General features: G+C 42.8%; 1 protein-coding gene across 3 annotated transcripts; it reads right to left on the bottom strand.

Moving 5' to 3' along the window:
* Positions 1–94: 94 nt before the first annotated feature.
* Positions 95–21,940, bottom strand: LOC109904832 (forkhead box protein N1-like). Of its 3 annotated transcripts, XM_031790769.1 has the most exons (11): positions 20,851–21,939; positions 20,484–20,623; positions 20,009–20,098; positions 10,223–10,382; positions 8,959–9,327; positions 8,576–8,683; positions 7,752–7,882; positions 4,339–4,435; positions 2,225–2,432; positions 1,534–1,968; positions 95–1,417 (listed from the first exon to the last, which is right to left on the bottom strand). In XM_031790769.1, the coding sequence occupies exons 4-11, from the start codon at positions 10,358–10,360 to the stop codon at positions 1,098–1,100; spliced, it is 1,806 nt and encodes a 601-aa protein (XP_031646629.1). In that variant the 5' UTR covers positions 10,361–10,382; positions 20,009–20,098; positions 20,484–20,623; positions 20,851–21,939; the 3' UTR covers positions 95–1,097. The 3 variants fall into 3 exon arrangements, with proteins under 3 accessions (XP_031646629.1, XP_031646630.1, XP_031646628.1); XM_031790770.1 differs by having other exon boundaries at positions 8,576–8,680; positions 20,009–20,623; positions 20,851–21,940; XM_031790768.1 differs by lacking the exon at positions 20,484–20,623.
* Between the last annotated feature and the right edge of the window lie 5,917 nt (positions 21,941–27,857).

The raw sequence follows: 27,857 nt of genomic DNA, 5'->3' as shown, positions 1-27,857 counted from the left end.
CACTGCATAACAAATGTTGTTTTACAATGACTGGATAGATCTGTGACAGAAATTAGAAGAAAGGAATTGCATAGATAGACACAGAACAATTGTCTAGACTAGAATATAATTTAATGAATGAATTCAAGCGCTGTAAATCAAAAACAGTTTACTATATACTCAGTTAAGTCATACAAGAAAAAGGGGCTTTTCACACATGCTTTGACTAAAATACACTCTCGAAAATGTGTCTGCTAAGGTGATAGTGCCTGCAGGAACCAGATGAAGGCCTGAGAACAGTCGTCTGGCTCTGCCTTGATAGACTTCCATCCTCAATGGTAATTTAGCTATAAAGCTTTGAAAACTATTTCTAGAAAGCAAAATGAATTGAGTAAATAGTGAGTATGTTCCCTGTACCGCATAAGAAATTATGCTGAGACACATTTTGTAATTGTATTCATTAGCTTTGAGCTAAAAAACAACTGGCTTGAATCATCTCCTGTCACCATAAGCTGTATAAAATGCTAATTGCAATAGTGGGAACATATCACACCAGGGGGCTTATTCAGGAGAATGGGACTTCACAGAATGCTCAACATAGAAATGTATTGTGTAGAACATGAATATGATTCTCTGTAGTGTAGAATACGGAAAAAATGTCATCAGTGCTGTATTTCTGTCTACAACTTTAAAGTTCCCAGTAACTACAGCTCTCTGCTGCCATCTAGTGTGGAGTTAGCTCATGCTGCACTCTACTCCTAAACACTGAACAGTCAGGTGTGTCATGAGCTTTTGGATACATTCATTCTCATTCGTCAAGTCTTGACTTTGACCCAGCCAAAGTCATTGTTATGAATAAAAACATATTGTTAACACGGTTATGATCAAATCTGAACCCAGGCTCCCCCATTCTCTTCAGACTCATTGTCGACAAATTGAGTCAACGTGCTCTGCATGTTCAAAGCAAAGCAAAATATGACATTTGATTGTGATCATTGCTACATTCACCTTCAAACTGAGCCCTTTGGGATAAGTCTTGACCTTCACAACCACAGTCTTGAGGTCCAGGGGGAAGGTCTTTGTGAGCTATTCCACGAAGGGAGCCCTATTCCTGGGCTTCAAAGCAAAGGTATGGGGGTGTTCCCCATAGAAGTGAGGTAACTAGCCAAGCTCTCCACACCTGGGTAGGCTGTGTGGTACTGTCCATTAATATGGAGGTCTGATGGACCTCCACATCCTCCTCCCATCTCCTCCTCATCTTCCTTCCCCAGCCCGTCGGAGATCCACTCTGATGTCTGGTTGACAGGACCGGTGCTCCTCAGACTGGACCCCAGGAGGAGGTGTGTTGGCTGGGAAGAGGAGGGGGACAGGGAGGGACTGATTAGCACCAGCGAATCAGGAGCCAGGCTGTCCTCTCTCAGCTCGTCCCACAAGTAACCTGAGAGGAGAGTGAACAGGGTTGTGAATCTTGTTGTAGATTGTATAAAAAAATTCTTCCTGAATATGGTTCTTTGTCTTGGCCTCTCACTCTCTATCTCTCTCTTTCATCCTTACCGTGGAGCTGCAGGTCAGTCAAGCTGGGGTTGAGCGTGTCGATATCGTTACTAGCATCTTCATCTAGCTGTAGCTCTTGTATGCTCCTGGGCCCAGCATCATACTCTGCCTGTATGGTGGCGCTACAGGTGGGGGGTGTCTGCCCCACCAGAGGGGAACCCAGGGTACCCACATTGGGGGGGATTCCCGATAGAGGCTGCTGTCTGCAGGGGGAGTAGAAGGAGAAGGGTTGGGGGGTGGTGGGGGGCAGGTAACGGGGGTGCTGTTGGACTGTCAGGGAGGGAGGGGGGACGTGGGGGTAGAGGGGACGTCGAAGAGGATGACAGGGCTCTGGAGGATGGGATGTGAAGGAGGAAGTGGTAGGGATCTGGTTGTGGTAAGAAGGTAAAGATTTCAGCTTCTCTGGTCTTTCCCCCAACAGGTGATCCAGGTCCTCTGAGAAAACAGAGAAAGAGAGAGAGTCTGAGTAGATAGAATCCCCAGAACGCTGGAGTTGCTCAGAGTCTCAAAGGTAACATACCCTGTATGTAACCACATCTTATTCTATGGTGTAATTTATGCCATGACAGACCTGAGACTTGCCAAGCTTACCCTCCACCTAAAATACTGGCATCCGAACTTTGAGGAAGCGCAAATAAAACATAGCCCAGGTCTAAGGGGAGTCCTGGTCTGTGATGTATAGACCACCTACCTGGCCTGGCCATGCTCTTGCGGACAGTGAGGGGGTCTTTGCGGCGCCACTTGTGTAGCTCCTCCTGCATCTTCTCTATCTTGGCTGGGTTGAGGGCCCACAGGCAGCCCTTACGGGAAGAGTTGCCAATCTTATTCTCCACCTTCTCAAAGCACTTATTCAGAGACAGGTTGTGGCGGACCGAGTTCTTCCATCCATCTGGAGCCGTCTGAGAGACAGAAAGGAGAGGAAAAACTCACAGTAACAGTGTATTTTTACATTCTCCATGGGATACTTTTTTCTCTTAAATTGTTCAATTTCGATATACTATTGTACAGTTTGTATGTAAATAACCAAGGTATTGATTTGAAGTATATTTAACATTTATTTATTCCTTAAAAGGGGTTATCTGTAAAGGGGTGCGTAACTGGTGGCAGGGAAGTCAGACGCAGGAGAGCAGAACTAGGTAATAGCCGGAGCAGTTTAATCCAAAAACCAACAGTATAAAAATACAACAGAATATGGGTACAAAAACCCAACGCGCACCAGTAAACGTGCACAAGCACTGACAACAAACAATTCCACACAAAGACATGGGGGGAACAGAGAGTTAAATACACAACAAATAATGAGGGAAATGGAAACCAGGTGTGTAGGGAAAAAAAGTGGATCTACGATGGTTAGAAGACCAGTGACGCCGACCGCTGAACGCCGCCCGAACAAGGAGAGGAAATGACTTCGGTGGAAGTCGTGACACGATCTGCGATTGACGTATCCGTTTTTGGACTTTTCAATGATTGATATTTACCCATCAGTGGAGGCTTCTATGGGGAGGACGGCTCATAATAATGGCTGGAATGGCACAAATGACCACGAGCCCGTCCTCCCCAATTAAGATGCCACCAACCTCCTGTGTTACCCACTGATCCTTGAAGAATACAACTTATAAGTTAGTTCAGAACTCAAAATATATGCTTGTTTTACTCCACTGTTTGTGAACATTAAAGAGTAAACAAACAACATATACCTTACATCCATAGCTCTGTCCTGACCCATCCCTCAGCTTTTCCCCTCAAACAGGGGAGGGCAGAACACTGAGTTATTGTTTCAACTGCCAAAACCCTAACCAATTAAGTCATTCAAAATCAAGTCAAAAGTCAAGAGGAACCAAAGCAGTGTGAGTGCCACGTTGAAAACACACATGTGCACACACCCCCTGAGGTAGTCTCTCAGTCAAAGGTCTTACTGTATGTTTGGCTGGAGAGGAGCCAAAGCTGTTGCAATGCCACGTTGCACCTTCCTCCACCTCCTCCTACAAACAGCCAGCCAACAAACAGCCAACCATTTCATGGGTCTATAACCACTGGGATGGATGGGAAGACACTGATCAAGCCCTAACGGGAATCAGCCGGGGTGGCCCACCGTTAGCCTCGTTAAACACTGGTTGTGTCCCAAATGGCACCCTGTTACCAAGTGCACTACTTTTGACTAGGTCCTATAGGCCACGCCTGTATTCTATATGGAATAGGTAGGGGTCGATGATGGCTAACAAACGGCTGGGGAAGAGGCTAGCCTACGGCTGCTTCTGCTTTGGCACACTGTTGAATCTAAATACACTATTACAGTATCATTCATCATCCATCTCCCCGAGGCTTGCCAGGAGATCTGGAGACAGCTAGGTGGTAGAGCCAATCCTTCCTATGGTCTAAAGAAAATATGTGGTTTCTCTCTCTCTCTATTGATATCACTCTCTCTCTCTCTCTCTCTCTCTCTTTCTCTCTCTCTCTCTCTCTCTCTCTCTCTCTCTCTCTCTCTCTCTCTCCCTCTCCGTGTCCTTCTATAAAGGGCTTATCGCCAGATAAGAAGATAAGAGAGGATTGAAGATCAACAGGCGTTGATCTCTCAGTGATTGAGTCTTTTAAACCACATGTAAATACTACAAGGTATTTACTTTACAATGCATAACACACTTATGTGTCTGTTTTGGTAAGTTAGGTGATGCAAAGTTCATACAATTTCTCAGTGCATGAGAAACTCTGCCTGTGACATTGCACAGATAAAATACATAGGATGAGAATAATGAAAAAGAGATGACTGTTGGGTCAGTGAGAAGCCATAATGTCCTCCTGCTGTACCTTGAAGTAGGGGAAGTGTTCAGTCATGAACCTGTAGATCTCACTAACCGGGAGACTCCCTGTTTTACTGTTCCTCAGAGCCATGAAGATCAGGATGCTATGGATAGAAGACAAACATTGTAGTCAGTGTAGTCAATCAGATGTAGTCAATATTATTATTATATTTATTATTACGTATATTACATTATATTATTTAACATCAGTGTTGTTTCTCCATTTCATATACACTACACTCTCAGAAAAAAGGGTTCATCGACTGTCCCCATAGGCATAGGAGAACCCTTTGAATAACCCTTTTGTTTACAGGTAAAACACATTTTGATTCCAGGTGGAGCCCTTTTTGATTCCATGTAGAACCCTTTCTACAGACGGTTCCACATGGAACCCAAAAGGGCTCTACCTGGAACCAAAAAGGGTTATTCTAAGGGTTCTCCTATGGGGACAGCCCTTTAAGGTTCTAGATAGCATATTATGTTCTATGAGTGTACATTCATGACAAGGATCCATGATGACATCCACAAAACACTAAAAGGAAACAAGGACATTCATGTTGTTATTATTATACTAATTCAGTCTTTGAGGAAAAAGTCTGAAAATAAGTATAGTAGATACAGTAGAATTGACATTATCGTAAATAAAAGCACAAATAGTTTTCCGTTGTGGGTTTGAATAAGAGGCCGTGCTGTGTATGCAGAACCAGTGAAGATCTAGGGCATGGGCCATCTCACACACACACACACACACCCCATCCACCTCACACCTGCAAGCCTGAGGGATAACGGTGATTATTTGTGTTATGTAACATTGATACTTGAAAGGAGTTTAGGTTAAATCATTATTGAAATATATACCATCTTGTCCTCAGAGGACCAGAGTACAAAATGTACAGAAACTAACTGAAATCATAGCTGAACACTGAATACTTGGGTTCACTTTCAATCCAAACTGGTAAACTGGTTTTAGGGGTTATTAAAGAACTGACATGCTTACAGCTCAACTTCTTTTTGTTTCACCTTGTAAACATTGTTTCAAACATGCAGAGAAAGAAGATTGATGAAGAGTGAGAAATGGGTTTGATTAAATAAGGTATTGATTGAATAAGGTCTTTAGTATATAATTAATGTTGCACCAAAGTCCAAAACCTGATTTTACAGGTTGGTAAAATATTGTGATTATGCACATGTATGGAGTATCGAAGTAGGGTGCTGTCATGACTCTTTCCTGGGTGAGGATCAAAGGTGCCAGATCAGCTTGGCAAATGGCTGACGGACTGGGATGGTTTTGACACCTTCACACCCTGGCATAAATTAGGGAGAGAGAACTCTCCTTATGGCTCTCTAGTAGCAAGGTTGGAATGTGCTTTGTGTAGAGAGAGACTTTTGCCGCCAAAACCTTTTTGTACAGAAAGTGAATATGGGAACAATATTTATAAGATAGGAATGTTAAGAATGATCAGTGGGGATCTAAGAATAATCATGTCATATTGTTTATTATTTTGTGATGTCATTAAGGGGCGGCAGGGTAGCCTAGTGGTTAGAGCGTTGGACTAGTAACCGGAAGGTTGCAAGTTCAAACCCCCGAGCTGACAAGGTACAAAATCTGTTGTTCTGCCCCTGAACAGGCAGTTAACCCACTGTTCCTAGGCTGTCATTGAAAATAAGAATTTGTTCTTAACTGACTTGCCTAGTTAAATAAAGGTCAAATAAAAATAAATAAAATAAAAAAGCATGGTATAGTAACTGTAACTCTGACAGTGTATGCATTCTATGTGTTAAGTTTACATCTAAATGTGTAAAATAAATGATTAAATATGAGAACAGTTTTGTGAAGATAGTGATGTAATTTTAGCCTTCTAAATTAGCTAATTGTTTTTCATATAAACTTGTGCCCAGTCAGTAACCACACGCCCAAGTGAGCACAGACATTGTGTCGGCGTGATGGAATGCCCCCCTTTTTACCCAAGGATAAAAGCCTTGGACACTAAATTTACATTAGACCAAAACATCCCGGGTTGCTGCTGGTGTGTAAAGTGGTTGGGAGCCTGAACCTGAATAATCAGCCTTGAGACCATTACGAGACCAGCCAACGTACAGCGTGAGCTAAACGTGACAAATGGTTTCAACTCTACAGACCAGAAAATGGGAGACGGTAGTCCATACGTTTGAAATGGTGAAACTCTGAAACTCTCAATCTCTACACAAGAAGAAGAAACTCACTAGACCGTAGCATTTACCAGTCTGCAGCCGGCATGTAAAGTAGTCTAGGACATTTGATCAAAGACACGAGGGGAAGGAATAGGTTCCTCTCAGACAACCATTGGCACATCTGAAGTATCTATTCCAACAACCTCTCCACAACCAGTGAAGCTCTACAAAAGACATTGTGACCTCTGGTGGACAAACCAGAACCTTACATCTATCGACAACTTCACCATAGGAGTCATCGAGTTCAACAGAGATCGACGACGATCAAGGACAGCTATGCGTAAATGTATATATTGTACTTCTTATCCGAATGAGCGGTGGTTCATGTGCAAAGTATTACTATTCCTTTGAGTGTAGGTTCCAAATGTAACAAGGATAAGTTGACTCTTTGTCTCTCCCTCTCTTTACCTACCCCTCCCTCTCCATATGTGTAACAAGCCGTCATATCTTGTCAGTCCACTAGGGACTTTTATCTCATGTACGTGTGTATGTGTATTCTGTGTTATTATTTTGTTAGTTAGTAAATAAATGATTAAATCAATTTGTGTAGTACTGAATATTCAGAAGGACTAGGGTTCTTGCGGATCCAAGGATTATGTGATGTTCAGACTGAGACTGATGAGGTAATAATTCATAATTGACTGTTATTGATGTAAGAGATATCTACATATCAAATCAAATCAAATTTATTTATATAGCCCTTCGTACATCAGCTGATATCTCAAAGTGCTGTACAGAAACCCACCCTAAAACCCCAAACAGCAAGCAATGCAGGTGTAGAAGCACGGTGGCTAGGAAAAACTCCCTAGAAAGGCCAAAACCTAGGAAGAAACCTAGAGAGGAACCAGGCTATGAGGGGTGGCCAGTCCTCTTCTGACTGTGCCAGGTGGAGATTATAACAGAACATGGCCAAGATGTTCAAATGTTCATAAATGACCAGCATGGTCAAATAATAGGTCTGGGACAGGTAGCACATCCGGTGAACAGGTCAGGATTCCACAGCCACAGGCAGAACATATCTTTAGAGTTTAATTTGGGAAGTGGTAAGTCATTAAACAACTTATTCCATGGTGCCCCAAATTCCTAATGAATTAATTGTTACATGATTCATTTAATTGAGTAACAATTGAGTAACAATTAAACATAGTTAGTTGACAAAATAAATAACAGTCATTAGATGAATGATAGTCACGTCACGACAGTGTTCACCTGTATGAGTAGATGGGCTTGGGGAAGAGGGACTGCATGCTACTGTCCTGATGGGTTGGAGTGGAGAGGCACTGGAGAGAGTACTGAGAACTTTTGGATTGTCCACTGGTAGAATACATACCTGGTGAGAACTGGAGAGAACACACACACACACGTACACATGCACATACATACACACACATTGTTACAGCAGAACTTGTATTACTTTAGCAACAGAGTGTGTACACAGTGAGGTTTTTCCAAACCGCACAGCTGTGTGCTGCAAAGCCGACAACTGTAAACAAGTTCACGGTATGATATAATCAAGCCCTGTTGGCAAAGTGATATTTTCCTTGGCAAGGTGTTTGACAAGGTATTTGGCAGAGTGGCACTAATCCTTGGAAAGATATGCAGTAGAATACACACCTAATAGGAAAGATATGCAGTACCGTAGGTGGTTTCTATGTCAATCAACCTATACACAGCCAAAATTCCACCCAAACAAAATGAGTTCGCCAGTTTGTAGTCCTAAAAAACAGAAATGAGTGTTGTTCTTTGAGAGAATACTAATCAGTAAACATGACATTTATGAATTATGAAGCCTTATTAAGTGCTTTGTGTGCTTGTTTCAATTACATAAATGCTTCAAAATTCAAAAATGTTTACGTTAGCACATGAAGATTATCTCATAAAACAAAACATATACTATAAGATCTCCTAAGCCTGTGTTTACCACTGACCTTATTTTCTGTACAATTCCAAAATCACCCCATTGAGATAAGCTCCTCTAAGAAACTCCCCCTTAAGTTATCACCTCCCCCTGTACTTTGGTCCTGCCCACTCACCTGCGGTAGCGGGGCTAGGGGGCTGTAGGAGGCGTGGCCTTGAGACAGGAAGCAGGAAGGTTCCTCGGCTGCATCCTGTGGTTCTGTGTAAGAGCGCTGGGAGCCCTGCTGTGTTGAATGAAGGGAATGAATGAAGATAATAGCATGATTCAAGTGATGAAATCTGAGAAAACTCATTGGCAGCACTAGTATCAACGTGATGTGTGGGTGGGTGTGTGGATAGGAGCTGTAGGTGTGTATGAGAGATCTGTCTATGGGGAACTACTTGCGCATGTGGGGCTGTCCCCGATGGCCATGTACACCTGGGTATGGTACTACAGTTCAGCTGGTGGCGTGTACTAGAATGAATAGCCATTTAGAGTATGAGTATCACTGTATCATACCATCAGTCTGGAAGCCTGGAAACTCCCGTTGTATGGATCCCAGGATGTCTGTTCCTCACTGGTAGATGTGCGTGTGGCAGCGAAGCTATCTAGAGCCTCTACCTCTCTGAGACAGACGAAGGTACGAGACCCAGGGGCACCAGGGGCCAGGCAACCGTTGCCAACCCCATCATCGCTGAACTGATGTCGGTAGGGGTGGAAGCGGTCAGCCGTTCCTGACCCTAAGTTTGACCTTTGACTCTGTCCCACCATGGCTCCATCAACGCTGTGCCTCCTGCAGCTCTCTGCAGCGGCATTTCTCTGTCTGTAGGTGGCACTCTCTCTCTCACGCTGAGCAGTGGTAAATGACACAGAACTGCTCTCCTCACACTGAGGGGAGATGAATATACAATTTCTAAGCTGGTTATTTAGCAACGTCCAGAATCTCCTGGCTAGCATCTGCAATCATAAAACAATGCAAGTGGAAATAGCCAACAATCACCTACCTTTTATCCCCTGGCATTGTCTGTGTCCCAAGTGGCATCCTATGTAGGGAATAGGGTGCTATTTGGGACGCACATATTATTTCTGTTTAAACACATCCTGCCTGTTTCAAGGGGGGTGTGGTCGTATTTTGATCTCTAGATAGACATTACTGCCCCAAGGGTGGGTAATTAATTAGTCCAAAAGAAGAGGAACGTGATTAATGTCAGGATAAAACTTAACACATTTCCTCCAGGGCATCTTGTCCTTGAAAAGGTCCTGTGTGTGCGATAGGTAGATTGTTTATGAGTGAATCTAAAAGGATGTAAACTATCTCTCTGTTGCAAGCAGACCTGGGTTCAAACAGTATTCATTTTCATTCAAATACTTTATCTGGCACACTGGAACCAATGAAAATGACAAATTAAAAGGAACCAACGGAACCAAAGAAAAGGTATATTTTTCAAAACCTGTCCATCTACCACTCCAAGCAGGCTGAAGCAAATGCTCAAAGTATTTGAAAGATAACAAAGATAACAAACTACTTGAACTGAGGTTTGGTTAGTCAAACAGCTAAGGGCTAATGCACTAAGATCACAGTGTAGATTCTGGAATTACCACTGGAGGAACAGTAGCCTAATGCAGGTGCAGGAAAGGAGATTTGATGGGTAAAGCATGCATGGCTTTGGGCGAGATCAAAATGGAGTGTTTCCATGCCTATGGTTAACATCTGGATTGTTTCTGGGTGAAAATGGGTGCGTCTTAAAAATAGTTAAGTTAAGTTTTCAGTGGATTCTGGTACCAGTGAGTGCGCCATCTGCTGGAAGGAGGACCCTGGAGGATCAGAGGTGCGTAGGGAGGAGGTCTGAGGGGCTGGTGTCATTGTCAGGAACCTGTTGGCACTGGGTGTAAATGTGGAGCTGGGAGAGTCTGTAGACATGATGGTGTGCCTAGAAAGAAATCTGCACCCGGGAAGAAAATATACATTTTATTTATTTATTTATTTTACTGGGCAAGTCAGTTAAGAACAAATACTTATTTTCAATGACAGCCTAGGAACAGTGGTTTAACTGCCTTGTTCAGGGGCAGAATGACAGATTTTTACCTTGTCAGCTCAGGGATTCAATCTTGCAACCTTTCGATTACTAGTCCAACACTCTAACCACAAGGCTAGCTGCCGCCCCTCAAACATGTTTGAGTTTGGGGTGTGATATACACCGATTGTACAAAACCTTAGGAACACCTTCCTAATATTGAGTTTGCCCTCAGAACAGCCTCAATTTATCAGGGCATGGACTCTACAAGGTGTTCTTTGGGTGGTGGACCATTCTTGATACACACAGGAAACTGTTGAGCATGAAACACCCAGCAGCATTGCAATTCTTGACACACTCAAACTGAGCCTGACACCTACGACCACACCCCATTCAAAGACACTTAAATATTTTTTCTTGTACATTCACCCTCTGAATGGCACATGTACACAATCCATATGTGAATTGTCTCAAGGCTTAAAAATCCTTCTTTAATCTGCCCCCCCCCCCCCCATTAATCGACACTGATAAAAGGATCATAGCTTTCACCTGGATTTACCTGGTCAGTCTATGTGGTCAGTCTATGTTTTGTACACTCAGTGTAGCTCAACATGTGTGTTATGAGTCACAATCCCATTCCCTGTGTTTTTTCTCTATGTGATTTGGAATTGGAAATGTGTCATGACTAGCTTTCACAGGTCCATGACATGTACTGTATGCACAGTGGCTTGTATGATTCATCTCTTTGTGGTTGATGCTTGCCAGTGCCATCCATGTGTTACATTATATTCTTATTGTATCCTTCAGTCTGGGTCATTCATAGTATGAATGTACCTTTCAGGAAGGCTACAGCACTTAACCCCAGTGTAACGTCTCAGTGGTCTTCTGGGCATCACTGAGTTATCATTGTACAAGACTAGGAGCGATACAGTACGTGATCTTTCACTGTACAGGTGTGGGTAGTTTAGGTTCGATGGAACAGTTACCCGGACACAGATCAAGTCGAATCTTGGACTAAGAAGCACTTTAAATTGAGAAAAATTTAGTCTAGGACTCTATGGAAGGAAGGAGGCAAGGTGCTCTTCCATCTTCATCAGTTTACAGTACTGTTATCAGAAGAGGTGTGAGGCACGTGGCAGAGGTTCCAGGAAGGGTAACCTCATACACACACATATTCGCACGCACGCATGCGCACACACACACACACACTCCTCAAAGCTCATTAAAAAGGGCAACAAACTATGAAGATTAGGTCACTCAAAACCAGCTATTGCTGAGGTGGGTTGAAGGGTGAAATCAAGACTCTTTTGTTGTGTTACCATTATTGATGGCGACTCGTTTCAGAGATGTAGAGAGCGAGAGAGAGAGAGCGAGAGAGCGAGAGAGAGAGAGATTGTGGAAGTTTTCATACAGGAGTAAAAAGGAAGTGAAATGTCAGAGTTGAGACAGCCTTTGTTCTGTTGCAGCAACAGCAGCTTTGACTTTTGACCTGTTTGACTCAAACCTCTGATTAGCCGTTTGGAGCACTGACGAGGAAGAATAACTGATCAAGAAAAATAATCACTGTGCTGCCATTTCTTTGGCCAAAGATGGTTAACTGGATTTAAGGTGGAGCGGGATCTGTGGACGGTTGAGGACTATAGTGTGACATCCCTGTTTGTAAGCGTACTGTGACCTCTGACAAAAGGGCTGGACCTTTATGACATAGGTGAAGTGCACTTGCTATGTAACAGCAGCGTCCTTCGTTAGACTCTGGGAACTAACCAATATAATACATCTTCACAATTAACCTTAATGTCTAAATGATTTGACTCTAGGAACTGTGTACTGATAATGGTCTCCACAACCAGAAGCTAATACTGACAAATGTACAGTATGTGCCATTCAGATGAACAAACGCTGCCATTGTCTGTGAGTTGATGTGGGAAAAGAAATGGCACCAGTCTGCCATGTTATCATGACTCTAGAAAAACGACCCATTAAAAATCAGGTATCAAAATGTCCACAGTTTGTCCTGGGGATATTCCCACAATTTAGGAGCCAAAATGTATGAATGAATGGTTCCCATCTGATTTAAAGACAAAAATATATATGTGAATAATTTGATACACCAATGTTTAGTGGTGCTGGTTTTTCTTTAAGTGTCCAATTCCTTTTTAACGTTCTTCTAAAGCTGAACGGTGTGCTGGTTTCTGACAGACCTGGGTTCAAATGGTATTTGAAATCATTATGAATACTTTATCTGTGCTTGATTGAGCATGCCTTGCTTAATGGACCAATAGAATAGTCCCAAAATTGTAAAGCCCACCCATCTAGCACTCGGGGCAAGCTAGAGCAAACGCACAAAGTATTTTAAAGATTTCAAATAGTATTTGAACCCAAGTGTGTTTGTTTCTGAGTATGTTTCAGCTTTCCCAGTCCTGAAATGTTGCCATAACTAACCCTCACCTTGACTGGCAGTTCTAATCGACCAAGAAAGCCTACTTTTTCACTTTCATCCATCATGTAATTAGGAAGTACTCATTTTCATCTCCTTTGCTCTGTCGGTTCCTGAGTTGTGTTGTTATAACTGAATCTCAGAGTACCAGCAGTGAGATGAGGGGAGAAAACTAATATAATCTCAAAGAACGAATACTGGGGACTTAACTCTCGTTCACTTTACAGTTTTGTGACCTGTTGACATTCCAAGTCATCCATCACAGACGTTATAAGCTTCTGTGCAGTATCTCTATGCTCCTACATGTCATGTCACAGACAGTAACACAGGGGTGGGCAACTTCTGACTCAGCACTAACACGCCTGTTTCAACTAACACAAGTCTAAATTGAAGATCATGATTAGTTGATGTGTTGAATCAGGTGTGTTAGAGCTGGGCTGGAACAAAAGCCTGCAAATATTGTGGCTACTGTTTCCTGCCCCTTAACTAAAGTGCTTTCGGAAAGTATTCAGACCCCTTCCCTTTTTATTTTTACATTACAACCAGTGACGACCCGTCATTCAGGGCAGGTGGGACAGAGCCCACATTTTCAGCAAAAAAAATACATATACTACCGTTCAATGGTTTGGAGTCACTTAGAAATGTCCTTGTTTTTTTTTTTGTAAACTTTTTTTTTAAACATTAAAATAACATCAAAATTAATCAGAAATGCAGTGTAGACATTGTTAATGTTGTAAATGACTATTGTAGCTGGAAATGGCTGTTTTTTTATGGAATATCTACATAGGCACATAGGCCCATTATTAGCAACCATCACTCCTGTGTTCCAATGGCACATTGTGTTAGCTAATCCAAGTTTATCATTTTAAAAGGCTAATTGATAATTAGAAAAGGCTTTTGCAATTATGTTAGCACAGCTGAAAACTGTTGTCCTGATTAAAGAATAAATAAAACTGGCCTTCTTTAGACTAGTTGAGTATCTGGAGCTTCAGCATATGTGGGTCCGATTACAGGCTCAAAATGAAACAAAGGACTTTCTTCTGAAACACGTCAGTCTACTCTTGTTCTGAGAAATGAAGGCTATACCATGCGAGAAATTGCCAAGAAACTGAAGATCTCGTACAATGCTGTGTACTACTCCCTTCACAGAACAGCGCAAACTGGCTCTAACCAGAATAGATAGAGGAGTGGGAGGCACAACTGAGCAAGAGGACAAGTACATTAGAGTGTCTAGTTTAAGAAACAGATGCATCACAAGTCCTCAACTGGCAGCTTCATTAAATAGTACCTGCAAAACCCCAGTCTCAACGTCAACAGTGAAGAGGCAACTCCAACATACAGGTGTTTCAGCTCAGTGCTTTCTGTGATGGTAGGGCAGCCAGAAGAAAATACTATGACATTTTTTTCTCTGACTGGAAAAATACAATTTTGAATGGTCATCCTAATCGGAATTGTAAGTCAGGAACTCGGGCCTCTTTCTAGAGTTACGACCTGAAGATCACTGACGTCATCATGTTCAACCTTGTTTCTTTTGTTGAGTTCCCAGGTTGTCTTGAAAGCACCATAAACCCAAAGAATGCAAAACTTTGATGACAAAGTTTGATGACAAAATTTGCCCATGAAGGACTGCCGTGCCTCCTTCCTGTTCATGTGAGCACAGCACAACTCTGGGCTCCCGAGACGTCACTGCAGTACCTGGTTCGAATCCAGAAGGAATCCCATCCGGATATAATTGGGAGTCCCATAGGGCGGTGCACAATTGGCCCAGCGTCATCCGGGTTTTGCCGGGGTAGGCCGACATTGTGAATAAGAATTTGTTCTTAACTGACTTGCCTCATTAAATAAAGGTTAAATTAAATAAATAAATAAAAGTGAGTCTGAAAATGTATTGTACGCTGCTGCATAAATGATGTAATATGCCAGGGAGATATTTATACTGTAGCTAAGAAAGTAATACTAAGTGTATGTTGTGTAGTAAACTGTTAGTAGCCCATGTGTTTATGTTTATTTGTAAACAACAGCAGGTGTACGATATCTAAGGAAGTCTCGAGGTTTTGCTCACCTGAGGTAGAGTATCTCATGATAAGCTGTAGACCTCACTATCTACAGTTGAAGTCGGAAGTTTACATACACTTAGCTTGGAGTCATTAAAACTTGTTTTTCAACCACTCCACAAATTTCTTGTTAACAAACTATAGTTTTGGCAAGTCGGTTAGGACATCTACTTTGTGCATGACACAAGTCATTTTTCCAACAATTGTTCACAGACAGATTATTTCACTTATAATTCACTGTATCACAATTCCAGTGTGTCAGAAGTTTACATACACTAAGTTGACTGTGCCTTTAAACAGCTTGGAAAGGGGGGACTGGTGCACTTCACAAAATAGATGGCTTCATGAGGATGGAAAATTATGTAGATATATTGAAGCAACATCTCAAGATATCAGTCAGGAAGTTAAAGCTTGGTCGCAAATGGGTCTTCCAAATGGACAATGACCCCAAGCATACTTCCAAAGTTGTGGCAAAATGGCTTAAGGACAGCAAAGTCAAGGTATTGGAGTGGCCATCACAAAGCCATGACCTCAATTCTATAGAAAATTTGTGGGTAGAACTGAAAAAGCGTGTGCAAGCAAGGAAGCCTACAAACCTGACTCAGTTACACCAGCTCTGTCAGGTGGAATGGGCCAAAATTCACTCAACTTGTTGTGGGAAGCTGGTGGAAGGCTACCCGAAACGTTTGACCTAAGTTAAACATTTGAACCTTTTTGGGATAGGGGGCAGCATTTTCAATTTTGGATGAATAGCGTGCCCAGAGTGAACTGCCTCCTACTCTGTCCCAGATGCTAATATATGCATAGTATTATTAGCATTGGATAGAAAACACTCTGAAGTTTCTAAAACTGTTTGAATGATGTCTGTGAGTATAACAGAACTCATATGGCAGGCGAAAACCTGAGAAAAATCCAACCAGGAAGTGGGACATCTGAGGTTTGTAGTTTTTCAAAGCTTGGCCTACCGAGTTCACATTGAGATATGGATGAGGTTGCACTTCCTAGGGCTTCCACTAGATGTCAACCGTTTTTTGAAACTTGAATGAGGATTCTACTATAAAGGCGGGGCTCATGAGACCTCTTTAAGTCAGTGGTCTGGCAGAGAGCCTTGGTCTCATGATGCGTGCTCCCGACAGAGTTACCTCGCGTTCTAGTGCTTTTTCTGAAGACAAAGGAATTCTCCGGTTGGAACATTATTGATGTTTTATGTTAAAAACATCCTAACAATTGATTCCATACATCGTTTGACATGTTTTTAATGGACTGTAACGGAAAGTTTTTGTCAGGATGAAATGCTCGCGCCTCATGAAGATGGATTACTGGGCTGAACACGCTAACAACAAGTGGCTATTTGGACATAAATGATGGAACTTTATGGAACAAATCAGTCATTTATTGTCGAACTGGGATTCCTGGGGGTGCCTTCTGATGAAGATCATCAACGTTAAGTGAATATTTATGGTGTTGTTTCTAACATTGTTGATTCCAAAATGGTGGCTATTCCTCTGGCTGTTTTGGGTTCTGAGCGCCATTCTCAGATTATGCTTTTTCCGTAAAGTTTTTAAAAAATCTGACACGGCGGTTGCATTAAGGAGAAGTCTATCTTTAATTCTGTATTCTGTGAATAACACTAGTATCTTTTATCAATGTTTATTATTAGTATTTCTGCAAAATCACCGGATGTTTTGGAATCAAAACATTACTGCACGTAAGGCGCCAATGTAAACTGAGATTTTTTTATATATATATGCACATTATGGAACAAAACATACATGTATTGTGTAACATGATGTCCTATGAGTGTCATCTGATGAAGATCATCAAAGGTTAGTGATTAATTTCATCTATATTTCTGCTTTTTGTGACTCCTTTCCTTGGCTGGAAAAATGGCTGTGTGTTTTTTCGACTTGATGGTGATCGAACATAATCATATGCTGTGCTTTAGCTGTAAAGCATTTTTGAAGTTGGACATGATGGGTAGATTAACAAGATGTTTATCTTTCATTTGCTGTATTGGACTTGTTAATGTGTGAAAGTTACATATTTACATACATACATACAAACTGAGCAATTGGTGTAGAAGGGCCTTGGTCAGGGAGATGACCAGAGTTCCTCTGTGGAGATGAGAGAACCTTCCAGGAGGACAACCATCTCTGCAGCACTCTACAAATCAGGCTTTTATGATAGAGTGGCCAGACATAAGCCACTACTCAATAAAAGACACATGACAGCCCGCTTGGAGTTTGCCAAAAAGCACCTAAAGGACTCTTAAGAAATGAGAAATTGAGAAAGACGATTCTCAGAACTGATGAAACCAAGATTAAACTTTTTGGCCTGAATGCCAAGCGTCACTACTGGATGAAACCTGGCACCATCCCTACGGTGAAGCATAGTGTGGGGATGTTTTTCAGCAACAGGGACTGGGAGACTAGATGAACAGAGCAAAGTACAGCGAGATCCTTGATGAAAACCTGCTCCAGAGCTCTCAGGACGTCAGACTGGAGTGAAGGTTCATATTCCAACAGGACAACGACCCTAAGCACACAGCCAAGACAATACAGGAGTGGCTTCGATACAAGTCTCTGAATGTCCCTGAGTTGCCCAGCCAGAGCCCAGATTTGAACCAGATCGAACATCTCTGGAGAGACCTGAAAATAGCTGTGCAGCGACGCTCCCCATCCAACCTGACAGAGCTTGAGAGGATATGCAGAGAAGAATGGAATGAACTCTCCAAATACAGGTGTGCTAAGCTTGTAGAGTCATACCCAAGAAGACTCAAGGCTGTAATTGCTGCCAAAAGTGCTTCAACAAAGTACTTAGTAAAAGGTCTGAATACTCATGTAAATGTGATTTCCAGGTTTTTTGGGGGATACATTTGCAAACATTTCTAAAAACCTGTTTTTGCTTTGCCATTATGGGTTATTGTGTGTGGATTGATAAGAAGAAAAGAAAACATGCAAATAAGGCTGTAACGTAACAAAATATGGAAAAAGTCAAGGGGTCTCAATACTTTACTGAATACAACGTATATGCTTTTTTTTAGGAATTTAGATTGGGTGCTCCTCCAACCTGTTTACCATGAATTAGTCATTTTGGGGAAGTTTTTCCTGGAAACCATTGGATAGGACCATGAAACCAGGCAAAGGCATAATCCCATAGCCTCTCCTCTCTGTACAGGCTCTCATGCCTACATGTGAAAGTGCTGGCTTGCCTGTTGTCAACAATGTGATAGTCATGTTATACAACTCACAGCACTCTTGTTAGTTCTCACATTACATTTACTATTTAGTCAAACAAACACTGGTAGTGTTCCAAAATGCATACTTGTGTTCTATCTAGAGTGTATAGCAAGTACGAAAGGCAACTGTCATTTTTCAAGTGTGATTCCAAACATAAGACTGTTCAAAGACAAGTATGTACTAAGTTACTGGAAGTTCTATAAGCGTACTTGGGAGTTCTGGAAAACAAAGCACTCATGGGAGCATACTTTTTCATTCCCTTTGGTGGGGAGGGTATCCCATAATAGGTGAGGTTAATTTCTCCTTCCTTAGCCTTATGATTCTGCTCTGTTCTCCTCAGGTTGAAGCACATCCCTCCCCATCACCCAGACAGATGGAAAGAACTTGGGAACCCTCCGTCCACCAGGAAAATCACCATATCCCAGGAGTTTATTCAGGAGTTTGTTCAGCACTGTGCAACATCACTATGTTAGAAATATATTCACAGGTTATTCTCTATCATGCAGAATTGTCAGCTCATTGTAACATATGACCGTCAGTCTAAAATACAGACTTGGGGGATCTCTGTCTCCGTGAACGGCACCGTGTGCAAGTATTTATTCCTGCCCAGCAAACACCATGTTCAACTATTCATCGTCTACAATTTAGACCACAATAAGTTGAATGAGGTGTTAGTGAAAGTCTGGAACAAAAACCTGTAAACTTCTGTCCTGTGTATAAAAAACGTGGCTGTCATGACAGAATTTGCCCTCATGAACTGAACAAGCTTTTGAATGTTAATCTCCTTGATGTTACTCACTTGCTATAAGGTTTATTCTACTGAGCCATTTGCTTTATGTTTGTATTCTTATCTTTTAATATTTCTTATTGTCACCGCTCAAAAAAGCATCCATAACATTATTTGCCAATTACAATTTCAGGCTCAAGATTAATGTTATGTAAGTGTTTCAAAACAAGAAGTTTGTATATTCTCTGTAAACTACAGAAACCTTTAGGTCCCAGGCACCATGTCATTATGTCATTATGGAACCTGTCATTCATCGGTAGTAAAGATGTCTTTATAACCTTTCCCACTGGGAGATTTATTGACAGCAGTCATGCTAACGATCCTAATCTCTCACGATTTCTCTAGATTATCTGATTGTCTCTGCACCTCCCCCTGACCTAGATTACCTTGCCTCTAACTTTGTTATGCTCTATAACTTTAGCCACTGTCACAGGCTTTCATCTCACTATCAGTAGTGAACCCTGGTAGCTGACGCTAATATAACCCTAACCAGGATATGATACATATATTTGCTTACAATAATTTATACTTTAGCATTTGACTCTATAACACCTGATCCATATATTTGAAAGTCACAGATGCCAGAAGTCTGTTAAACATTTTATCATGAGTCAGTTGTAGGAAGACTTTGTAGCTAAGTTGATCATACAGTAGGGGTAGTTACTCAGTCCATTGTGGCTGACACGGGGCCAGAAGGCCACTAAAGCATGCTTAATGTCGTTAGTCGGTGCCCTTTCAGCCGCTAAACATCAGTTGCAGGTAAGAAGACAAGACTCATCTTTGTTCAACGACACAGCTTTTCTTTTGAAAGTTTTGTCACCCCAGCAAACACACAACCACCAAACAAGGTCCTCTCCTTGTGGGCCTTAACATGCCGTACATGAGTTTTCAGTGTCATTTCACAGGCATGTCACACTTAATAAAGAAACAATAGCTGGTTAGAAGCACAGACAGGTGTATTGCCATAGGTTCGGCATATTTGCTCCAAAGTTTCCAAAGTTTTCCCATCCTTGACCATTTAGAGATGCTCAACTCACCCTCCTTGATTCGACAACAATCTTGTTCTGCCAGTAGGCCACAGTATCTTATTTGAATCTCGTGGTGACAATCAATCATTCCAGTCCAGTCTGGGGAAGAAGAAGAATTGATCAGATTCACATAATGCACATGGTTTAGCCTAAACACCTGGAACACTTTCCAACAGAGCGATTCTTCTTTTGAAGAATACTGTTGAAGATATATTGACTAAGAAGAGTGTGGTGGTAGTAGGAAGAAGAGCTGAAGGGCTGGTTCCAGCCTTCAGAGCATTAATCTCATGCTCATTCTCTCTCTTCTTTCACTCTCTCTCTCTCTTTTTCTCTCTTTCTGTCTGGCCCTCAGCCAACCCACGGTAGCCCAGCAGAGCGCTATGAGATACATAGAAGGAAACCTGTCACAACAGGTTCCAAAGGCCTAGTTACTGTACTGCTGAAGTCACCACTTCTGTCTCTCTCTCCTTCCCTCTTTCTTTACCTGATTTGAAGACTTGTGTGAATGGGGCATCAGATACACTTCAATCACATCCCCTATCCACTGAGAGAGAGTGGGGACTTAGCCCTGGTTTCAGAGCTCGTCCACATCGAAAGGACCTGTAGGATAGGATCTGGTTCTCCCTGTGTAATTGCACCAATCATAAGAGCCTGTATAGCACATTAGTTCAATTATCTAATTTGGTCTATTGACACTAATTGCTGTTCTTTGATTGCGTCAGGGCTCTCATTTGCTACGGCAATATATTATCATTATCATATATTTTTTGTAGATTTAAAATTTTTGACATTTTGATGCACCTGCATAAAATAGCATTAGTTAACAAATTAAACTGCTGGATTAGACGTACCCAGATGTGCCCAGGTGTGTCGCGGATGCAGTGCCAGGCAGTCAGGTGCTGAGCAGACGGCACAGGCTCAGAGAAGAAGTGCCAGATGTGTCACACTCTGTCAGACCGGTCACATGCCAAGGTGGTTGTTGGTTAAGATAAACTGAGTGGCGCTGGGTAGAGGAGAGGGGTTGACCCTTTGAGCCTCTCATTGAGAAAGCAAATGATGGACTGAACCGCTGAAGACCTCTTCCAAACTTTTATACTGACAGATGGATCAAGACCAACACCTGAGAGGGAGAGAAGGGGAGGAGGGGGGGGGAAGGAGAGAGAAAGAAAGTAAGCGAGAGAGTGGAAGAAGTATGTCAATACAGGTAAATTCCTATCCAACCCTCCAAGTAAACCAAGAAAGTAGCACCCTCCCTCCGTCCCTCTCTCTTTCCTTCCTTCCCTCTCTCTCTCTCTCTCTCTCTCTCTCTCTCTCTCTCTCTCTAGCCTCTCTCTCTCTCCTACCTCTCTCTCTCTCCTTCCCTCTCTCTCCTCTCTCTCTCAGCTGCCTTATTATTCAAACCAGGCTGAGGTGAATGAAAAATAGACAGAGGGATAAGTTACAGATGAATAAAATCTTAGGTTACAGTGGGAGGTCTCAGCCAACCTCTCAGCGCAGTCAAGTAGCCGCAGGGGGCTCCTCCTGACAGAAACAGGGATTTCTGAAGAAGTGGAATGTGGGAAAGAAGTCCTAAAGGGCACTTGTTGAAATGACACCAAACTCCACTTGGTAAAAAGAAAAAACCTGTAGCACTGAGGTTACCTTGTTTGCTGTTGTTTTACTAGAATGGTTTATTTTCGGGAAATGGAAGGGGGCGGGGGGGGGATTCTAGTCTTGAATCATTCTCCGTTGGTTGCCACCTTAGCACATGCTCCATACAGGCTCATCAAAACAAACCGATCATGCAAATCCCTGAAACAATTGATGCCGCAAACACGTGTAACACAATTTGCCCTTTTAACTATGTGTAACTGCTATGTTATTATTTTTTTTAAATACATTTTACCCCATTTTCTCCCCAATTTCGTGGTATCCAATTGTTAGTAATTACTATCTTGTCTCAACGCTACAACTCCCGTACAGGCTCGGGAGAGACGAAGGTCGAAAGCCATGCGTCCTACGAAACACAACCCAACCAAGCCGCACTGCTTCTTAACACAGCGCGCCTCCAACCCGGAAGCCAGCGACACCAATGTGTCGGAGGAAACACTGTGCACCTGGCTACCTTTGTTAGCGCACTGCGCCGGGCATGCCACAGGAGTCGCTGGTGTGCGATGAGAAAAGGATATCCCTACCGGACGACGCTAGGGCGATTGTGCGTTGCCCCACGGATCTCCCGGTCGCGGCCGGCTGCAACTGGGAGAGCCTGGGCGCCAACCCAGAGTCTCTGGTGGCACAGCTAGTGCTGCGATGCAGTGCCCTATACCACTGCGCCACCCGGGAGGGCCGCAACTGCTATGTTAGTACATGGTAATAGAGTGTAGTGAGTGCTAGAAAGAAACAGACATTTCTGTGAAGTGAATTATACACTGTGCCTTGTATCAGCCAACTAAGGTACTTAGATCAGGATCCTATCCACCCTGGGATTCCACTTGTGTTACATACAGTATGTTACATATCTACAGTATCTACAGTATGTTAAATATCTACAATGTATTACATATCTACAGTATGTTACATATCTACAGTGTATTACATATCTACAGTATGTTACATATCTACAGTGTATTACATATCTACAGTATGTTACATATCTACAATGTATTACATATCTACAGTATGTTACATATCTACAATGTATTACATATCTACAGTATGTTACATATCTACAGTATCTACAGTATGTTACATATCTACAATGTATTACATATCTACAGTATGTTACATATCTACAGTATCTACAGTATGTTACATATCTACAATGTATTACATATCTACAGTATGTTACATATCTACAGTATGTTACATATCTACAATGTATTACATATCTACAGTATGTTACATATCTACAGTATCTACAGTGTATTACATATCTACAGTATGTTACATATCTACAGTATCTACAGTGTATTACATATCTACAGTATGTTACACATCTACAGTATGCTACATATCTACAGTATGTTACATATCTACAGTGTGCTACATATCTACAGTATGCTACATATCTACAGTATGTTACATATCTACAGTATGCTACATATCTACAGTGTGCTACATATCTACAGTATGTTACATATCTACAGTATGCTACATATCTACAGTATGCTACATATCTACAGTATGCTACATACTGTAGGTATAGGGGCTACTTCACGTAAAGTGTTGCCAGTTTGTTAACTCTGAAATGATGTGTGTCATTACTACAGTACAATACACTAAAGTTTAATCCCACACTTTATTTTTCTCCAGGTAGTGTCGGTGCCAATGATTCAATAAAGCTATATCAACAAACACCACTTGAACATCAGAAGAGAAAGGAAACCATAAGATGGCTATCCCCACTGGAGATAAATGACAACAGACGGACTTACTGTGACCTAAACCTCTTGTTGTGTAGCTTGCCTGCTGCCTCTAATGGGGCCATGTCATCAGAATGACTCATACTGCATCTGGAACTCTTATATGTAATCAGTTCAGCAAATCAGAACACATATACATATACATATGAATGAGAACTTTCAATCAATCACCGATTCTGTTACTGTGAGTTTTTATTGTGGTTATTTGGCTCAGGTGCTGAAATGGGTGCTCCCTGTACACACCTGCTTACTGCTTACCTGATAACACCTGACAACAGCAGCCCTGGAAATAACAGAGAGCTGCCAATCAGAGCTCTGCGTTTACTAATCAAATCAAATCAAATCAAATTTATTTATATAGCCCTTCGTACATCTGCTGATATCTCAAAGTGCTGTACAGAAACCCAGCCTAAAACCCCAAACAGCAAGCAATGCAGGTGGAGAAGCACGGTGGCTAGGAAAAACTCCCTAGAAAGGCCAATACCTAGGAAGAAACCTAGAGAGGAACCAGGCTATGTGGGGTGGCCAGTCCTCTTCTGGCTGTGCCGGGTGGAGATTATAACAGAACATGGTCAAGATGTTCAATGTTCATAAATGACCAGCATGGTCGAATAATAATAAGGCAGAACAGTTGAAACTAGAGCAGCAGCACAGTCAGGTGGAAGTTGAAACTGGAGCAGCAGCATGGCCAGGTAGACTGGGGACAGCAAGGAGTCATCATGTCAGGTAGTCCTGGGGCATGGTCCTAGGGCTCAGGTCAGTTGAAACTGGAACAGCAGCATGGCCAGGTGGACTGGGGACAGCAAGGAGTCATCATGTCAGGTAGTCCTGGGGCATGGTCCTAGGGCTCAGGTCCTCCGAGAGAGAGAAAGAAAGAGAGAAGGAGAGAATTAGAGAACGCACACTTAGATTCACACAGGACACCGAATAGGACAGGAGAAGTACTCCAGATATAACAAACTGACCCCAGCCCCCCGACACATAAACTACTGCAGCATAAATACTGGAGGCTGAGACAGGAGGGGTCAGGAGACACTGTGGCCCCATCCGAGGACACCCCCGGACAGGGCCAAACAGGAAGGATATAACCCCACCCACTTTGCCAAAGCACAGCCCCCACACCACTAGAGGGATATCTTCAACCACCAACTTACCATCCTGAGACAAGGCTGAGTATAGCCCACAAAGATCTCCGCCACGGCACAACCCAAGGGGGGGGGGGGGGCGCCAACCCAGACAGGATGACCACAACAGTGAATCAACCCACTCAGGTGACGCACCCCCTCCAGGGAGAGCATGAGAGAGCCCCAGCAAGCCAGTGACTCAGCCCCTGTAATAGGGTTAGAGGCAGAGAATCCCAGTGGAAAGAGGGGAACCGGCCAGGCAGAGACAGCAAGGGCGGTTCGTTGCTCCAGAGCCTTTCCGTTCACCTTCCCACTCCTGGGCCAGACTACACTCAATCATATGACCCACTGAAGAGATGAGTCTTCAGTAAAGACTTAAAGGTTGAGACCGAGTTTGCGTCTCTGACATGGGTAGGCAGACCGTTCCATAAAAATGGAGCTCTATAGGAGAAAGCCCTGCCTCCAGCTGTTTGCTTAGAAATTCTAGGGACAATTAGGAGGCCTGCGTCTTGTGACCGTAGCGTACGTATAGGTATGTACGGCAGGACCAAATCAGAGAGATATGTAGGAGCAAGCCCATGTAATGCTTTGTAGGTTAGCAGTAAAACCTTGAAATCAGCCCTTGCTTTGACAGGAAGCCAGTGTAGAGAGGCTAGCACTGGAGTAATATGATCAAATTTTTTGGTTCTAGTCAGGATTCTAGCAGCCGTATTTAGCACTAACTGAAGTTTATTTAGTGCTTTATCCGGGTAGCCGGAAAATAGAGCATTGCTAGACTGGTAACCTAGGTAAGAAATCCTAGGTGAAGTTTCCACACACAGCCAGGTCAGGCCAGACAGGGTAGCTTGACTACAGTACAGACAATCCTGATGCCAGTGACCTGGCAGAGAGCTAGATGCTAAAGTTGTGTAAACTGCCAATACTAAATTATTTTAACAAAGTGATGTTTATAACACATGTAAAACAGTGTTTCTTATAGAACAAGACTGTGGGTAGTGTATGTGTTAATATATGTGGGTAGCTTGATGATGTTTGACGCCAATGTGAGAGGCAGGTGAGAGAGGTAACATGTTGATGACCTGGTTTACTCAGAAAGAGAGGAATATTGTGTCCTTAAATATCAAGATTTATGAGTTCATGTTTTAAAACTCTAAAAAGAACACTCCCAACCCCCAGGGAACATAAATAGATTTATAACTTAGTGATTCCACTCTTGGCTCATGGTAAAGGTATATAAAATATATATTTATTTACTCTCCCAGTGATTCAGTGCGAACATCCCAAATGGCACCCTATGCACTTTGACCTGCGCCTTGTCAAAACTAGTGTACAATGGAGGAAACGGGGTGCCATTTGGGACACATCCTATATGCTATTAAACAGCAGCTGTCTACCCAGCAGACATATTAGAACAATATTATGCAGGCCTCTTATGTTAGCTCTCTTTGAAAATAAAAATGGGCATAAAAAAACACAGTGAAATATAACATGTACCTTATCTTTAACAGAGTGCAGTAGCCTATAGAAAATATGTGATGACCTACAGTGCATTCGGAAATATATTCAGACCCCTTGACCTTTTCTACATTTTGTTACATTACAACCTTATTCTAAAATTGATTCAATTGCTTTTTTCCCTCATTGAGCTACACACAATATCCCATAATGACAAAGTAAAAACATTTTTTTGAAATATCACATTTACCTAAGTATTCAGACCCTTTACTCAGTACTTTGTTGAAGCACCTTTGGCAGAGATTACAGCCTTGAGTCTTCTTGGGTATGACGCTACAAGCTTGGTACACGTGCATTTGGGGAGTTTCTCCCATTCTTCTCTGCAGATCCTCTCAAGTTCTGTAAGGTTGGATGGGGAACGTTGCTGCACAGCTATTGTCAGGTCTCTCCAGAGATGTTAGATTGGGTTCAAGTCCGGGCTCTGGCTGGGCCATTCAAGGACATTCAGAGACTTGTACCGAAGCCACTCCTGAGTTGTCTTGGCTGTTTGCGTAGGGTCGTGTGTGTAGCGACTCCTGTGGCGGGCCGGGTGCAAGCACGTTGATACGGTCGCCAGGTGTACAGTGTTTCCTCCATCACATTGGTGCGGCTGGCTTCCTGGTTAAGTGGGCATTGTGTCAAGAAGCGGCTTGGTTTGGTTGTGTTTCGGAGGACACATGGCTCTCGACCTTCGCCTCTCCCGAGTTGAAGTGATGAGACAAGACTGTAACTACCAATTGGATACCACGAAATGGGGGGGGAACAGGTGTAAAAAAAAATATATATATATAATAATGGTTTAGAAGGCGATGATGACTCACCCGTTATGGAAACTGTGGTAGTAAGTCGTCCGTCACTCTCCTCAATTCTCTTCAAGACAGAGTTGCTGGAAGTAACCACCCAATTATGCATGGAACCACCATACTACCCAACTATGCATGGTACCACCCAACTATGCATGGTACCACCCTCTACCTGACTATGCATGGTACCACCATACTACCCAACTATGCATGGAACCACCATACTACCCAACTATGCATGGTACCACCCAACTATGCATGGTACCACCCTACTACCTGACTATGCATGGTACCACCCTACTACCCAACTATGCATGGTACCACCCTACTACCTGACTATGCATGGTACCACCCTACTACCTCTCTACGCATGGAATCACCCTACTACCCATCTATGCATGGAACCACCCTACTACCCATCTACGCATGGAACCACCCTACAATGCATGGTACCACCCTACTACCCATCTGCGCATGGAACCACCCTACTATGCATGGCACCACCCTACTACCCATCTATGCATGGAACCACCCTACTACCCATCTATGCATGGTACCACCCTACTACCTGACTATGCATGGTACCACCCTACTACCCAACTATGCATGTTACCACCCTACTACCCATCTATGCATGGAAGCACCCTACTACCCAATGATGCATGGTACAACCCTACTACCCATCTATGCATGGAACCACCCTACTACCCATCTATGCATGGAACCACCTTACTACCCATCTATGCATGGAACCACCCGACTACCCAACGATGCATGGTACCACCATACTACCCATCTATGCATGGAATCACCCTACTACCCATCTATGCATGGTACCACCCTAGTACCCATCTATGCATAGAACCAGCCTACTACCCATCTATGCATGGAACCACCCTACCACCTGACTATGCATGGAACCCCCCTACTACCCAACTATGCATGGAACCAACCTACTACCCATCTATGCATGAACCACCCTACCATCTGACTATGCATGGAACCACCCTACTACCCATCTATGCATGCTACCACC

Source organism: Oncorhynchus kisutch, linkage group LG15 (assembly GCF_002021735.2).
Source record: "Oncorhynchus kisutch isolate 150728-3 linkage group LG15, Okis_V2, whole genome shotgun sequence".
Taxonomy (NCBI): Eukaryota; Metazoa; Chordata; class Actinopteri; order Salmoniformes; family Salmonidae; genus Oncorhynchus; species Oncorhynchus kisutch.
This window is presented reverse-complemented; position numbering and strand designations above follow the sequence as displayed.